We start from the raw sequence: 16,613 nt of genomic DNA on the forward strand, positions 1-16,613 counted from the left end.
TAAGGTATGTAAAAGAATGGATTTTCCTGCTGTGATCCTCCAATTTCCTTTAGGGATTTGTCACTTTTTTATATAACAGCGGATATAATGTTTTTATCCCTGGAGTTTTGCTGTAGGGGAAGGTTTAAGTTTTCATCTGAAGGCAACTCGGCAGGTCGGTGTCATACCGAGTTTCCTTCTGGTGCCTTCAACTTGAACATAACTGGGTCGAATCAGGAGCACGACTATAACTTTCAACACAGCATGAATAGAAATGACTGCAGGTGCAGCAGATCAGGCTTTAAATGCATGGATTAGGAAGCCGGTAGACCGAGGAAAAGAGTAATTTTATATAAAATGCAGGAAGAATTGTCAAACGGACAGTTTTATAGATTTAAAAACTCTACAAATAGGAGTTAAATTTGCTTTAGTTTGTTCAAATTTTCAAATTGCAATTTTTTCAACCCCTCTTTCTCCTCCTTCTATGAGAAAAACTTAATAAAATTACAAAAATGAAAGTAATAAAATCATCAAAATAACGTCATAAAATTGCAAGAATAAAGTTGTAAAATTACAAAAATAGCCATGAATTTACAAAATAGTCATAAAATTACAAAAATAAAGTCAAAATTACGAGACTTAAAGTACGAGAACTGTCTTAAAATTACAGGAATAAAGTCTGGGAAGAGAATTAAATTGTATTCTACTTAATATAATAATAAATTTTGTGTTGTTTGAACATTTTTGTTGTGTGACTTTATTCTCGTATTATTTTGAATTTCTTCTCATTCAAATTTTGTTTTCCTATTTTCTCAATAATCCCTAATACTTATCACCTGTGCTTCTAATTGAGAAAATACTCTAAGAAAAACCATTTGAGTCGCAGCAAAAGCTTTCCTCTCTAAATATTTAAATATTTCCTACTTCTCCAATCCCCTGCTGGTATTTTATAGGCAAAACATTACATTGGGAAAAAACGGCGACTGTTTAAAGGCTCACATCCTGCAGTCCAGCCGGGGTGACGTTTAAGGCCATGTGAGTTGAAAGATTTTTTTCTTTTTTACAAGTTAGCAGCCACGTTTCAGAAGTGCAATTAATCCTTAACGAGAACATCGCTGACTTATTCTGCTCATGCTCTCATTTCCTTTCATGTTGGCGGTTGGACCAAAAGAGAAACGTCTCGCTCCTTTTAATCTTAATCTATAAACAAGACGGTTTATTATGAAGATCAGAGCTCTTCATCTTTCAGAGAGAATTGCAGATTGAGTGCAAGACAATTACGCATACCTGGGTGGAAATATCTGTCCCTAAATCTCCATGTGAAACCCATTTCACAGTAGATTAAAACCTCAACACAGGATTAAAAATGAGCCATAAACTGTGAAGTCTTCTGGTCTTCCTTCTGCTGCATATTAAGAAGGCAGCAGTTTCCCTTTTATGCTTTTTTAGCATGCTGAAGTGTCTGTGGTGGGTTTTAGTGGTTTTGTGTTATATTAGAGTCCTGGGATGGAAGCGAAGCCACTTATCGATTAATCTGTTTGATTGATTGTATTGATGATTAATTGTATACAAAAGCTAAATTTTTCCTAACGTGCTGCACTAAAAAGAAGAAATGTAACATTATTTTTTCATTTGAGAGAGAATTATGATTTAAATTTAGACATATTTATGTTTTATACATACTGAATAGCATCCAGATGTTTTTATGCATTTTTAAAAATATATCAGCTGGGCCGGGGCAGAAATGAGCATTTAAGGCTATAACCTGCATCTCTCCTCTTATGGTCAATGTATGCTGCATATTGTCCCTATTTTAAATAAAATAAATCATATTTATAAAATAAAACAAAATTGGAAGCACTTAAGTTGCAGAATAGAAAACAAAAAGAATCAAATGTGACGCACTTAATTCCCAACGAATGTTAAAACTTTGCTCCATGAAGAGCATTAAAGCTGCAATATGTAACTTTTATACAAAATACATTTTTAGCATACTTGTTAAGACTATCACCAAGTGATGACAATATAATAAGAGACAGAAACCTAATCCCTGGGGTGCAATTGTTGTCTTTTGGAGAAATTCCTGACCAAAAACAACCAATCAGAGCCAGGAGGCGGGTCTTAACGCTGCCAATCAACTTGTGAATGCTCTACTAAATCTGCTAATGACTCAGAAACAACTCAGTTACAGGAAATGTGTTTTCAACCGTCATCTTTGGCCATGCTAACGCTGTGCTTCAGTTAAGTAAAGGCTGAGTAAAAATGCAGTGCACGCTTCAAAAAATTCATATTTTTCCTTTTACTTCACAATTATGCATTACCTTTTCCTGTAGCTTAAAATCCAAATAAAGTACATTAAAGTTTACTGATAAGGGTAAGGCTGTATGGTTACTTCAGCAGGAACCTGAGATAGGATCAGTGTGCAACAGGACACGCATAGCGTTACACAACGTCTGCATAGAAATCTCCTTCACCTGCTTCCTCTCCTGATGCTGATAAGCAGCAAAAACAGCAACAGCTTCTTTTACCACAGGGGAGCTGAAGCTGATGGTGGGTCTGCAGAAATGTTTCACCAAAAAATGTAAAACTGTGGAGAGAAACTGCACTCAGACCTCGATAAGAAACAACATTTTACTTTTATTCATTTTGCTCTGTGCTATCAGAGAAGTTTTGCAGATGAAGAACTGAATAAAAATGTGGTTTCTTATCAAGGTCTTTGCACAGTTTATTCACACTTATTTTAAGCCTTTTAAAGAACTTGTTTTCTAATTTTGAAAATGTTAAGTAATAGTCAAGTCTTGCCTGTTCTCCCCAATCAAACTCTAATTTTAGGACCTGTCACTAACGAAACAGTTTGCAGTTTTTTCTAACTTAAAGGTTTCATATGAATAAATGTTCTGCCAATTATTCAGACAATTATTCAAAACATTATATATCTTAATTTAAAACACTTTATGTAGTTTGTTGGTGCATTTCCCCCCCTAAACTTGTAGTTTCTGTGCAAATATCAAAAACTATAAAGAAACTCAAAGGCAATAACCCTGAATTTCTAACGTTAAATATAATTTTTCAAGCACGGAGGCTGCAGTTACCAATTTTCCAGCTATATTAGTAATTTTAAATCAGAGCATTAAAGGTGACCTATGATGCTTCCTAGAACAGTTTAGGGAAAACATGTTTATTACTTTTTTATGCAGTAATTAGTTCTTAAATGATGAGATTATAGTTTGGTCAGTTCTGCATATTTTGAGCTGTTTTAGGGCGTTTTGTCAGTTTAAATCTAAATAAGCTGCTGCTGGCCACACCCACTAACTCAACGTTTACGGTCACACTTCAAAATGGCTGCAAATAGATTTGCAATTATCTAACCATACACATCTTTGGAAAGCAGAAGTGGAGCCTCCTGCACAACCAACAAGAATGCAGAAATTGGTTTCTGGATGATAAGTCAGCAACGATTCTCTTTTCCAGCAGCCATTGTGCAGCGGTAAAACCTGCTGACCAAACTCAGCTGGGACAGTTTTTGAAACAAATCATTTTCAAAAACTTAGGAAACAGCCGTGCGGTTGTTTTTAGAAGCCGCTAAAAGTCAGATGGAAGTGTAAATTGTACAATTAGTGAATTTTGCATAATGGGTCCACTTTAAAAGAGCCTGATTATCACAAAAATCTTTAGTTTTTTCAGGAATTTCCTTAGAATAATGACTGTAAGTTTCAGGTGTCCTGGTGCTTGTCTCTGCAGGCCTGGGCCTTATAGTGAATTGGCTCTCCGACCCCGACAACCTGAACCAGCTGGTGGTGAATCAGCTCGACAGAGTCGCTCTGAAAAGCTGTGCAGAGGAGATGAGCGTATCTGACCCAGATCGCGCCTCCGTTTCTTCGCGGGAGGGCGAAGGAGACGAGGAAGGCAGTGAAGTGTGAGTAGCTGTCATCTCTGCATCCCGCTGATCTGACCTAGCGTTACTGAGGCTCAAAGAAGAAGAAGAAGAAACTGCTGCTGCTGCTGCTGCTGTTGCTGCTGCTGCAGCCGCCATCTGTGTTTAAAATTGGATCAGATTTGATTTTGTTTCTGTTTTATATCCCAGGAATTCGCCTGGAGCAGAGAGTTCAACCGGGACTGCATTCACATTCAAAAGAAAAGGTATGTTTGTTGATCTTGGTGCTGGAGATCTGCCTTTTTTTTAAATGCAAAAAAACACTTATAAAGATAATAATGGTGTCGGAAAAGCAGATTGAATTGAGTTTAGAGTACAGATGCAGTGGTGTGAAAAAGTCTTTCTGACTTCCTATTATTTGCATGTTTCAGTGTTTCAGAACATTAAACTTATTTAAATATTCGTCAAAGACAACACAATAAATTAAATAATCATCAACTAATATTGTTAACTGGAGCACACAGACTCAAAAAAGGCAATTTGCTGAAAGAAACGTATTCAGAGCAGTAATTAAGTCACAAATGTACAAAAAAAAATACATTTTGCATTTAAGATGGAAGCATATTTTTGTCTGTAAATACATTTTACCAAAAAGTCAACAAGTGGCACAGTTTCAGCTTCACCCTGTTCAGATTTAATTTTAGTTTAACTTTACTGAACATAGTGTAATAAAAGAATAAACAGCTATATACAAACAAAATGAATGTAAAAGAAAAGCAAATAAAAGATGAACAGTAGTAAGGTATATTTACATACTCAAATATTTACTAAAGGAAAACTACTGTATTACATTCCAGGCAATAAAATATTTATTGTCTTATTTGTTTATTTCCATCTTTTAGTGCAGTTCTAATATTGTATGAAAATGGCTTAAGTTGTTACATGAAAAATCAGTAAAATGTGCCATTTTGAAAAATCTGAAGTAATCATTAGTTACAGCCCTAATTATCTTTGACGAATATTTAAATGTTCTGAAACACAGAAACGTGACAGAGATGCAAAAAAGCAGGAAATCAGGAAGAGGGCAAACATGTTTTCACGCCACTATAAGTGAGCTGTCGCATCTTCAGCTGTTTGATGAAACACTGTGAGATGTCAGCTGTGACATTTCAGTTCTTTACTGGCTGGTTTTTCCATGCACAATTAGTCCTGTTTGTTCGTCCAGACAGCTCATTACGAAAGCTGCAAGCTGAATGCCAAATAAGTCGCAGTTTTTTCTTTGAACTGAAAAGAATCCAACAGCTTTAATGTTATAATTAATGCAATTTGTTGGACTATTACATTGATAACATTGAAGGTCTGAATACTAATCATGCTTTTTTTTCCCACTTTCTCTTTCTCTTTCCATCTACTGTTGACTTTGTCGCAAATCCTGGCAAACTTTAAACCAAAAATAAGCGTTAAGCAGAAATAATTTATTCACTTTATGCATAGTACCAGTTTGGGGGAAGCACAGTATCGTGGAAAGGTCATTCTTAAGATTGTATTTTTGTAACAAACCACCACAAACTTTTAATGTATGTTTTAGAGTACCCAAAAAATTTATTTTAAGAGAGAGGAGTGATACTTTTACATGAGTAAAATTTCTGAATTTTCTACCCACTGAATGAAAAATAAACATGTTTTAACCAAAACTCCACCAGACACAGACACACACCTGTAGTTTTTATTAAAGTTTCATAAGTTTTTTTCATTAAAAGAGGAAACATTTTCTTTTGCCTGATTTTGCTTTTTTTGTTATATGAATTATTGTCATTTATGTCCTTAAAATGCCAAATTTTCCACTTAACTTTATATTTTGGCCTATTTGTTTATGTAATTTTTAAAAATTAAATGATCAGTTACTTTGTACGTGAGTAGACTTTTTACCAAATACGTTTTTACTCTTACTTGAGTAAAAATACGTTGAAGTAGTGCTACTCTTACTTGAGTATAATGTTTGGGTACTCTGGATGATGAGTAATCAGTACTGAATCAGTATTGGCCAAAATTGGAATTGCAATTTAAAAATTTTAATGATCAGTAATCTGTGATCGGCCAGAAAACTGCAATCGGTGCATCTCCACTGATCCATCATTTCTAGCTGTAATAACTGAAGCAGGGTGCTAACTTTCAGTACAAAGATGACTTTGGTTTCGCTTATTTATTTATTTTATTTTTAAGGTCTTAAGTTAAGGGAAGGATGGTCCAAATTTGTGGACAAGATGAAGTCAAAGAAAGCCAAGAAGAAGAAGATAAAAAAGATGGAGCAGGAGCTGGTTAATAGGATCATCGCGACACAGGGAGACGGGTCCAACGATGAGGACGACGGCAGCAAAGAGGGCTCGTTCATCAGCCAGGACGACTCGGACAGAGTGAGGATCCTTGTGACGTCACACGCAAGCAAACGGCCCCATCTCGCTGCTGGGGGGCAAAAAGCTGCTAGCTGACGATAACTAGCATTGGTTCTAGCTGTTAATTCTCAAAATAACATATTAAATGTACTCCTGATATATTAAAGAAAAAGGGACATAGTGATTTGCTACACTATGACAACTAGATAACAAAGTCAATAAAGTTATAATTGACAAAAAATATATAGCAACGGACAGGGTAGTAGTTCAGTTATGCTAGCTTGACTTTGACAACCTTAGCATGTAGATGTGATGTGGAATTTGTTGTGTTTCGTTCAGCTAAAAAAAATAAAAAGGCGACCTCAACACCAACTTTGAGAGCTAATCAACCACCGCTGTGTTAGCTTAGCTAATAGCAGCGGTAGCTAATCTACCACAATTACTTACTAATAATCGCAAAATAAGCATAAAGCCTAAAAACATGAAACTATAACGCGATGAATGTTCTGTTCTTTGTGTGGGAAATGTTTGAGTGTTTTTTTGGTGTTGAATCTGGAAACATAAAATAGTGTTTTTTTGTCAGTTGCTATGACAACGAGTCTGCGATTAGCAGCACACAGAGGAGAAAGTGTTTATTAGTTATTTAACGTTTTTCTGCGGTATTTTTCCCTTTGATGTGGCACACAACACTAAATCAATAATACTTACACGTTTAATTTAGTCAACGGAGTTGTTCTACTGCGGCCACGCAGTTATGGATTGCTTGTAAAAGAATACAGTAGTCTTTTTGCCCTCCAGCTTTGTGCACACACGCGAAATTTACGGATTTAGACAACAACATCTAGGGGTCCATACATGATACCTGTCAAGTTTTGGATTCGAAAATACGTGAAATTTGCCGCCGACCTGTGCTGTCGTCAGAGCGGTGGGGTGGGGGTAGGCTATCTTTAGACTGGGGGCGAATGGCAGGTGGCAGACGTCATCATGTTATAATGAAATTTTACGGTAAAATACGGGAGCACGGCGGGAAAGAGGGGTAAAATATGGTAGTTTCCCGGCCAAACCGGGAGACTTGACAGGTAAATGAAGAGAACAATGCAGCCAAAGTGATCCAATTACGATTTTTTTGGCGTGGTCTTTCATGCTTCCAAATATGCAACTTGCATATGATCTCCAGTGTGAAAAACAAACGGCCTGAAAGTGTCCCGCATGCGCAGTAGAGGGCGCAATAACGTCGCACATAGAGAGTGTGCTCAGTGTTGTGCTAATCAGAAGTAATGCTCAGTGGATGCCAAGGATGGCTGACCGTTCAGATTCAGCAAACATTTGGAAAAAAGAAATCGGATACGTATCGGATATCCAAATGGCCTGGGTCGCATTAAAATAAAAGCATGACCTGTGTTGTCATTAGAAGATCGGCTACATTTCGCATTAAGGCAAAAGTAAGTAAAAAATTGGAATTGGTTCACTTCGGGCTGCAGTGTGAATGCAGTTAAACTTGCCATGTTGATGATCTCATTTCCCCTCCCTTCTGTCAGGAGGACAGCGATCTAGACGAGTACCTGGCCAGCGTCCAGGAGGACATGATGGAGTTCAAGCTTTCTTATGAGATATGGCGCGTTGGCTGCTGGGCTGTCAGCATCCCTCATGTGAGTGGCTAAAGACGTCGTAAGGCTCTTATCTGCCTGCCGAGGCTGTGTTCGCTAATGTCTGAGTCGCGCTGTTGAGCAGTCGCTAACTCTTGTTTCAGGTCGACTGGGAGGACGACGAGCTAATCTTCACCGTTCACTTGGAGGAAAAGGACAGCCCTGAGAATTTACACTGGGACATCAAGAAGACTTACATGGATGTTGTTTATTTCCGCAACAGATGGCAGGTAAAGCCCCGCAAGCACAGCCGCGATACGTTTTGTTCTTTCTAATTACAGCATTTTGCTGATTGTGGGACACTGGCAGGTGTTTCAGGAGCTTTCTTCATTATGTATATGCCACTGTGGCCAAGATGGATGACAAAAACAGCTTTGAGCCGCTGAAAGGCTTGTGTGTAAAGCGAGTTCAGACTATTTACCATATGGCTAAGAATCAAACGCAGCAGATTGCTCTTTTGGCTGATGCAATGTAGCGCCAACCTGTTGGAAAACATTTTTTTGGCAGTAACTTGATGTCTGTGCAGTGAGCGATGAAAAGCCCACTGGAATTGTTGCACTCAATAAAATTTATTTCTTGCCTTTTCCATAGTTTGTTTTGCCATAAACCACAAAAATGCAGGCAGGAATGTGAAAACATCTGTTTTGTATAATAAGGGGAATGAAGTCACTGCCATGCCTGAAAACGGTTTCCAAACTGCTGCTCTGTTTTTTTTCTGCTGAATAAGGAGCTTTCAGGGTACAACTCCTCTGATCAGAAGATATTGATCAGGAACAACTAACTGGTATCCTGGATAGGAGATCCTGAAATGAGCCTCTTTTGAGATAAGATCAAGCCCTCATCCATCTGGCTTACTGATGATGTTCTTTGTCTGATCGAGTGATTGTAGCGAAAACTCCTGGAGAAGTTGTTTCTAGATCTGACAAAATGGCATCCTAATATAAAGGTTTGTCATGTATTGAGCTGCACACCAGTTCATTGCTCATTGTTCATTGACCACTGTTCATCTGAAAGCGCTATAAATGGATGAATTTGGGGTATTTTTGTCTGGGTTTCCACCGGAAAACTTCCTCATCCTGGTGATAGGGGGCGCTAGGGCTGTCAACCAGTTGCTATTTGAGTTAAAAAAATATTTAAAGTTGACAGGAAATTTGAAAATATGATTACGTATTGTGAAAAATGTCTTCCAATAACAGAAAATTACCTAAACATCAAGTATAAAGTCTTTAAAAAAGGCAAACATATAAAGTACAATTAAAATGAAGTTCAGTTGTTTGTTTCATGTTGTCTTTTTAAGACCCGGTGGTGGGTTACCAAGGTTATTACTCTGAAATCAAATGGTAACTGTAGGTTCAATATTAAAGAAGATCTATTATACAAAATTCACTTCTTATATGGTTTTATACTTCCATTTGGGTCTCCACTGCTTCTAAAAAGCAACCCAGACTTTTTTTTGGAAATAAGTTCATGTTTTATGTTGCTGGGAAAATGAGTCGTTTCAAAAACCTCCTAAATGTTGAGTCACAGTCGAGCGGCACTGCACTGTCACCTAGCAACACAAGCTGATGTCCAGCTCGTTTGGTCAGCTCGTTTTACTGTGGTACAATGGCTGCTGGAAAAGAGACGTGTTTTGTTGTTGACTTACCTCCAGAAACCACTTCCTGCATTCTCGTTGGTTGTGCAGGAGGCTCCGCTTCTGCTTTTCAGAGATGTATGGTTGTATTGTGCATCTGTAAGCAGCTATTTTCACATGTGAGTGTAAACTTTGAGGTGGGGGTTGTGGCAAACAGCAGCTCATTTTGATTTAAAGTGACAAGAGGCTCAGAATAGGCAGATATGAGCAAAGTAAAATCTCATTATCTAAGTGTGATTTTTGTGCAAAAAATGTAATGAAATAGAGCACAAGTGCAAAACTGCTGTCGTTGATTGCTGAATCATTTGAATCAAATTATTGGATTGTTTGTTACATTTTGCCCATCTTTTATTATTTTTTTCTAAATGGTGATATTTATATTTCAGGACTCCACCAGCCTTCCCACCATCGTCACCCTGGAAGACTCTGAGGTCAGCGCTGAGGTGAAAGAAGAAGCCACAGCCTCAGTTGAGCACTTCCTGCAGGTCCGAAAGCTCAGGTCACACAGATAAACATTTAAAGAGCTTTGAGTGAACATTTTGTCTCTTTCTCCTACAGGAGTTGGTATCTGACGCCATGATTGGCCACACTCAGCCCGTTTTTCAGTTCCTGTGTCCGCTCGACAAGCTGCTGAACGAGGAGGAGCATTATGCAGGCGTGTGGGGGATTCTTAGCGGTCTGGCCTACTTCCTCACTCCAGGCCAAGAGGAAGAAGAGGTGATGGGTCACTGCAGCTTTCACATCCATTATCCTCAGAACAGCTGTTAGCGTAAATTTCCACAGAACTTTGTGGTGAAGGAAAACTGCTCATTAATGATGGATCATTAATGATAATGATAGTTGCATTTGAAGAAAAAACAAACTATTTCAATATTTTCAAAATAATTGACTAAACAGAAGATAGTTTCTTAAAGGAAAATGATTGAAAAACAGATTAGATTTTATTTTAAAAAATACATTTGTAAAAATTTAAGATTAAAAATATATGATTAATTTTTTCAATTTTTTTCTTCCCTTCCCTCCGACTTTGGAAAACAGAGACAAACAACTGATGGACGCTTTTATTATTTTTGGTTGTTTTATTGGTCATTTCAGTAGTTTTGCTGTTCGCTAAAAATTATAAAACCGTTTATCTGTAACGTCAATACAGATGTACCCCTCCAGAATACATCCCACTTCTGGTTCTTAAGTTCGGAACAAAATCACATTTTATTGAGTCTGCAGCCAAAAGCTTAGAGCACAGTCAACACCTGTGTGTGTGTGTGTGTGTGTGTGTGTGTGTGTGTGTGTGTGTGTGTGTGTGTGTGTGTGTGTGTGCGCGCGCGTGCATGTGTGTGTGTGTAACAGAGCTGGTTGCTGCTGCTGATAGCCATGCGGCCTGCATGCCTCCGTTTGTTTGCTGGTCTGCGGCAGGTTGCTCATCCATGTAGGAACTAAAATAGAAGCAAGTTCATCTCTGCAGTGGGAGCACATTTGTCAGATCCACAAAAGCGGCTCACTGACCTGCAAAGCCGACCTGGTGCAGCAGAACATCACAAGGTTGATGTTTCTCCTCCTGTAATGGTTCAGGGCTCTGCAGGACGAGTCACACCTCTTGAGGTTTTTCACATTTTATCATGCTACACACTCTTAGTGTTTACTGGGATTTTAATCGGATAAATGAAAAACAGAAATGGAATTAAAGCAATTATTTTTTTTAAATCTAAAAAATACCTTTACAACGACCTTTATAAGTAGCAAAAGAAAAAAATGATCAGAAATGTTCTGGAAAAACAAGGACATTTCTGAGTTTGAAAATTTGCTAGAAAAACTCAGAAATTTTGAATTTAATCTTGGAAATGTCTAGAAAAAAAATCTACATTTTCAGTTTCGAGTCAAAAATTAGCTGGAGAAAACTAAGAAATTTTTAGATTAATTTCACATTTCTAGAAAAAAATCTGTGAAATTTGAGTTTGAAAAGCTGAACATTTTTGTCGTACAACTTTCTGAAACTGAAAATTTCTTGAAGTTGAAAATATTCAACATTCCAAACTTTGAAATTTGAGTTTTTCTAGAAAATTTCTGAGATTAATCTCAAAATCTCTTGAGATTTTTAGCAGAAATTCTGTCGGGTCAATTAAAAAGAACCTTTTTGTCAAAAGAACATTTTGTGGTTTATGATCTCTATATGACCCAAAATGAAAACGAGTTTGACACCTCTGTTTTAAAGTGTTTGTGTTAAAATGTACAAAGCAAAAAAACATATTAGAAGTCATTTTGCGTCAGGATTTAAAACCTGATGAAGTTGGAAGCCTGCTCCTGATTTTGAAGTGTTGTTTTTTTTTTTTTTGAAGGTTTGTGTCTTTAATTAATTATGAAGGCTGTTTCCTCAGGGTCTGCTGTCTGTCACATCCAGATTGTTTTTGTTTTCTTTGCAGAACTCAAGCCTGCAGACAGAAGTCCCCAAAGAAAACACACTGCCATCTCCACATCCTGAGTCGACCTCCCTCTCTGCAGAAAATCATTGTAATTCCACTCCGCTTCTGAACGGATCCCCGCTCCCTAAGATCGTCGTCTCCCAGTACAACTCTTCTCCAAAACAGCCTGAGGAAGCAGAAGCTAACCCACATGAAAACTGCCTCCAGGACTCTGATAACACCTTAACCTCTCACTTCAAACTGATCATCAAGGGACTAAGCAGAACCAGGTCGCAGGAGTCTCTGTCCTCCTCGAAGGCCAGCGGGGACGAGGAGCCGCCTGATGAGACGCAGCAGGCGGCCGCAGAGGGGCCGTCGCGCCTCGGCTGCGGCTCAAAGTCAAATAAAAAGGAGCGGACGTGTTTCAGGATGTCAGGTGTAGCGGGGAAGACGAAAGGAAAGGAGACAACGCCGGGCGCTCTGCAGAGAGGAGACGACTCTCAGGGTCAGAGAGGTCAAGGCAGCTGGGAGCAGCTGGAGTCAACCAAAGCCATTTTTGAGCTGCTGAAAGAAATATCAGGTTTGTTTACTCTTTAATGTCAGACGATGCGCTCATGTGGACTTCACAGCAGGGTTTGAAACTCTGCCGTTTCTGCTATTATCTTCTTTTTTTATATATATTGATTTCTTTCTTTTTCCTGCTGAAGTCTTGACAGCTGGTTCATTTCTGTGGCAGAAAAAATAAAACCACCGCCTGAAAGCAGAGATGAACTGTACTCAAGTAAAAGTAGCACTACTTCAACATATTTTTACTCAAAAGTGAAAAGTAGAGATCCAAGAAACAATTAGAGAGTATTTGGTAAAAAAAAGTCTGATCAAATTATCAATCATTTAATATTTTTAAATTACATAATCAGATGGGCCGAAACATAAAGTTAAGGGGAAATTTTGCTATTTTAAGGATGAAAATTATAAAAATGAATGTAAATAACAACAAATAACAAAATGGGCAAAAGAAATATTTCCAAATCAGTTTCTTTCAATAAAAAAGTATACAATTTTAGCAAAAGCTGCAGGTGTGTGTCTGACATTTTTGGTTGAAACGTTTGTTTTTCATTCAGTGGGTAGAAAATCCAGAGATTTTACTTATGTAAGAGTAGAAATACTTTATATTAAAATTACTCAAGTAAAAGTAAAAAATACAGTGTAGCAAAAATACTGCTAAAAGTATTTTTTTTTAAAAATAAGGTTACTTGTCTCAAATGTAATTGGGTAAATGTAACTAGTTACTAGCGAACTCTGCCTGTAAGGACTTGAGAAGTTGCCTCAGGATTCCTGCAGTGAAACCAAACTCTTCATTAATCAACATGTGTTATTTTTAGTGCGGCTTGTTTTTATGAGGCCTGGGCAGCGCTTTCATTTTCAGAGGAAATCGAGAGCTGACAGCTGGTTGCCTGGAAAAATAATGTATTAAAAAAACATTGTTAAAAATGAGAACTTCTCGCAGTACGAGATGAGGACAGAAATCATGCAGAGTCGGTAAAATATAAAATGAAAGCAGCAGCTGCAGAAACATGTTTTAATAATGTAGCCTCAGCAAAGAAATAAGTTCAGTGAGGAATTATCAACCTCAGGCAAACTTCATACTGTTAAATTAATTTTATAATTAACTCACACTGTGGTTGTTTGTCTTGGAAATAAATGTGGCAGCAGTGATCTTAAATACTTGACTGACAGAAGGCCGCTTGGAGGAAATTAAGTTAGTTTTATTGCCGCAGCTTTAAGTAGGAAATGACAGATTTGCAAAAAGTAACCTTGATTTTTTTTTTTTTTGAAAGACAGAAACACTTTTTCAACTCCAGTTTTATGGTTTTTAGTTTGCGGTTATAAATCTCATCCAGTTTTAGGCCTCCGAGCTTCAGCAATGCAAACGAGTTGATCAGAGCCGGCCCAAGGCATGTGAGAGTTAAATGGCCCCACATTAGCAATTAATAGGTTAAAAATTAAATCTGACCTCCCCCACCCCACACACACACACATCAAATAAAATGTATGTAAAATAAAATACAAATGACAGAAAATATTTTCAAAAAGTGGCTTTTATTTCAATCACCCCTTCTGTGTAATTAAGAGATTACGGTCATAATATTAACAGAGTAAAGATGCAATTTTACCAGAACGTCTTGAAACTAAAAGGGAAAAAAATCGTTTTAATGAGAAAAAAAGCCTTTAATGAGAGCTTGTAAATTTATTTTGCATGATATTTCTCAAGGCTTCTGTTCTTCCTGTTGCTGGTGCATCTTTTCCTACCACACTTTATCCTTCCACTCAACTTTCTCTGAATGTTCTTGGCTACAACATTATGAACAACCAGCTTTTTTAACAATATTTTGTAACTTACCCTCTTAGTTCTTCCTTGTGGCTGTGTATAGATCATAAAATTGCCATTATGTGACATTTGTGCATTAAAAGTGAAAGTTGGGACACTTAATGTAAAGTTTTCATTATCTGTCTAAGTTATTGATGCTTAAGGTGTTTTTTCAATTTGTTAAATCTAAGGAGGACGTAACATCTTTTCCACTTTGGCTTAATATTTCCTTGATGTTTATCTAATTTGAGTTCTGTAAAAGAAATATTGATATTTTCTGATTTGAAAAGGACTGACTTTTATTCTCATGACTGCAGTTTTATAATTTTATAAGCGTGTTCTTGCTTTCACAGGAAACTCCATTCTGATCAACATTTTTGATGCCATATTAAAACCTGTGATGCCCATCTTGAAGAAGTAAGCGAACAATTTACGTTCTTTCACTTTTCAAACGTGTTTCACTGGAAAAACACAAAACCTGACCAAATATCATGTTTAAAGTGAAATAATCTGCCAGTGGTACTAGCACTCTTTCATCAATATTAACAAATTATTAACTTAAAACAAACCCTTAAATTTAGCTGAATAGTTACTTGTTAGTTAGTTTTTTGTGTCATTTCATGTGTACTAAGATATTTGTACAAAAAATAGACCAAAATGACTTCGTAAGATTTTGTGTTTTTTGTATTGTTGTTATTTTTTCTGAGTCTCTGTCTTGTTTCTTTGCAGGAAGATTAACTCTTTCCTGAACAAGTTGAACCCGACGGAGGAGCAGATGGCAGCCTACATCGACGCTCTGCGCAGCAAGCTGTGGCCGGAGATGCAGCAGGTCACCGCTCCTCATCCTCGCACCGACGAGGAGATGAAGGAGACCCGGGAGCGAGCGCACGACCTCATCAACGCTCGATGTACCCCGCTTCTTCCCGCTCTCCATTCAGACGCTTTCACGTTGCTTTGGAGGGAAACCTGACTCCTGTCTCCTCTCTGCAGATTCAAACTATCTCGTCCTGAAGAAGACGGACGTGGAGTCGGTTTTTAATCTCTTCCAGAACAAAGAGGAAAACAGAACTCTGATCTGTGTGAGTATCTCACCCTGTCCGCTTCCCTCCGTCTCATTTCGCTGTATAACATGTCCGCCCGTGTTTTTCAACAGATGCTACTCGCGTTCCTGTTGAGGGAGTTTCTGCCTACCGATCCCTCGCTTCACATAAGTGCTGCTATTCTTCACAAAGTGACCAACCACGCCATCTAAGCTGTGAAACCTTCCTTTATTTTAATGTGCAACCATTTTTTTTTAAATAATAATGTTTATAATTAATTGCCTTAATGTTTGGGATCATGTGTGTATAAATATGAAAGAAGTTTTCTTTTGTATGTAATTATTTTGTACCTCAGACACAATGTGAATGTTAGTTTCTTTTTGTTGATAGCTGAAATCAGGAATTTTGTCTGTGAGAGTCAGAATCTTGTAGTAATTGATGATCTCAGGAAGGACAAAGTGACCTCTGTTTCTGTTGACCGGGTACCACCGCCCACATTTTGTTTTCCAAAATGATTTGGCATTTTAAGCACTTTGTACTAAAAAGGTTTGCCTACTGAAGGAATCTGATTCAGGCATTTTTGAAAATGTAAAATCTTGCTGCCTCTCCCAAAACTTGAAGTAAATATGTAAAACTTGAAATTGTATCCAAAATAAAATATGTAATGATAAAATATTGGTCTGTTTTCCTTTTCTATTTAACCTTTATTTTACAAGGATAAAAACCAATTGAGATTAAATCCTCTTTTCCAAGGGAGCAACAAATACAACACAAAAATGATTATTTTTTAAAATGATTTTTCTTTTTTTAAATAGACGATCTGTATTTGTTGTAAATGTTGGGTGAAAATCTTGTTTTAGTTACGGCCAAGACATTAACATGTTAATTTTTATTAAGTACATCAATTTTAACATTAAAAATTTCACGTAATAACTTTTTAGTTGTTTATTTACTTATAAAAGTTCTGTTCCTGTACTCCAGTAAATCTGACGCACAAGCGACATCTGCAAACAAATAGCCATTATTCAAAAACCACAGAGGAATAATCATTCCTCCTTTATGACTCCTCCTCGGCTCTGCAGCTGTGCGCACACAGACTTTACGCCACTGAAACTTCCTGATGTCTGTGTCATGAGGGCCTTCTAAGGTTGACTCTGTGATGTCATAGAGGCAATGACATCACCAACTGATCAGTTAATTCTCTGATCAGTTAACACAAATCAGTTAAGTCAGTCAGCACAAGATTCATTTGGACGTTTTAGCTCAGCACAACGACGATGAACA

General features: G+C 37.4%; 1 protein-coding gene across 1 annotated transcript in view; it reads left to right on the forward strand.

The window, feature by feature from the left end:
• Window positions 1-16,002, forward strand: part of LOC103471641 (uncharacterized) — a 31,362-nt gene extending 15,360 nt beyond the window's left edge. The window contains exons 5-16 of the mRNA XM_008420792.3: window positions 3,721-3,895; window positions 4,064-4,119; window positions 6,077-6,267; window positions 7,785-7,895; window positions 7,997-8,122; window positions 9,912-10,010; window positions 10,084-10,242; window positions 11,943-12,501; window positions 14,643-14,706; window positions 15,019-15,197; window positions 15,280-15,368; window positions 15,443-16,002. Of these exons, the coding sequence (XP_008419014.2) occupies window positions 3,721-3,895; window positions 4,064-4,119; window positions 6,077-6,267; window positions 7,785-7,895; window positions 7,997-8,122; window positions 9,912-10,010; window positions 10,084-10,242; window positions 11,943-12,501; window positions 14,643-14,706; window positions 15,019-15,197; window positions 15,280-15,368; window positions 15,443-15,541 (1,907 nt within the window). The 3' untranslated portion in view covers window positions 15,542-16,002. The remainder of the gene's footprint in view (window positions 1-3,720; window positions 3,896-4,063; window positions 4,120-6,076; window positions 6,268-7,784; window positions 7,896-7,996; window positions 8,123-9,911; window positions 10,011-10,083; window positions 10,243-11,942; window positions 12,502-14,642; window positions 14,707-15,018; window positions 15,198-15,279; window positions 15,369-15,442) is intronic.
• The last annotated feature ends 611 nt before the right edge of the window (window positions 16,003-16,613 follow it).

The sequence above is a fragment of the Poecilia reticulata genome, chromosome 10 (genome assembly GCF_904066995.2).
Source record: "Poecilia reticulata chromosome 10, P_reticulata-male-v2, whole genome shotgun sequence".
NCBI classification, from domain to species: domain Eukaryota; kingdom Metazoa; phylum Chordata; class Actinopteri; order Cyprinodontiformes; family Poeciliidae; genus Poecilia; species Poecilia reticulata.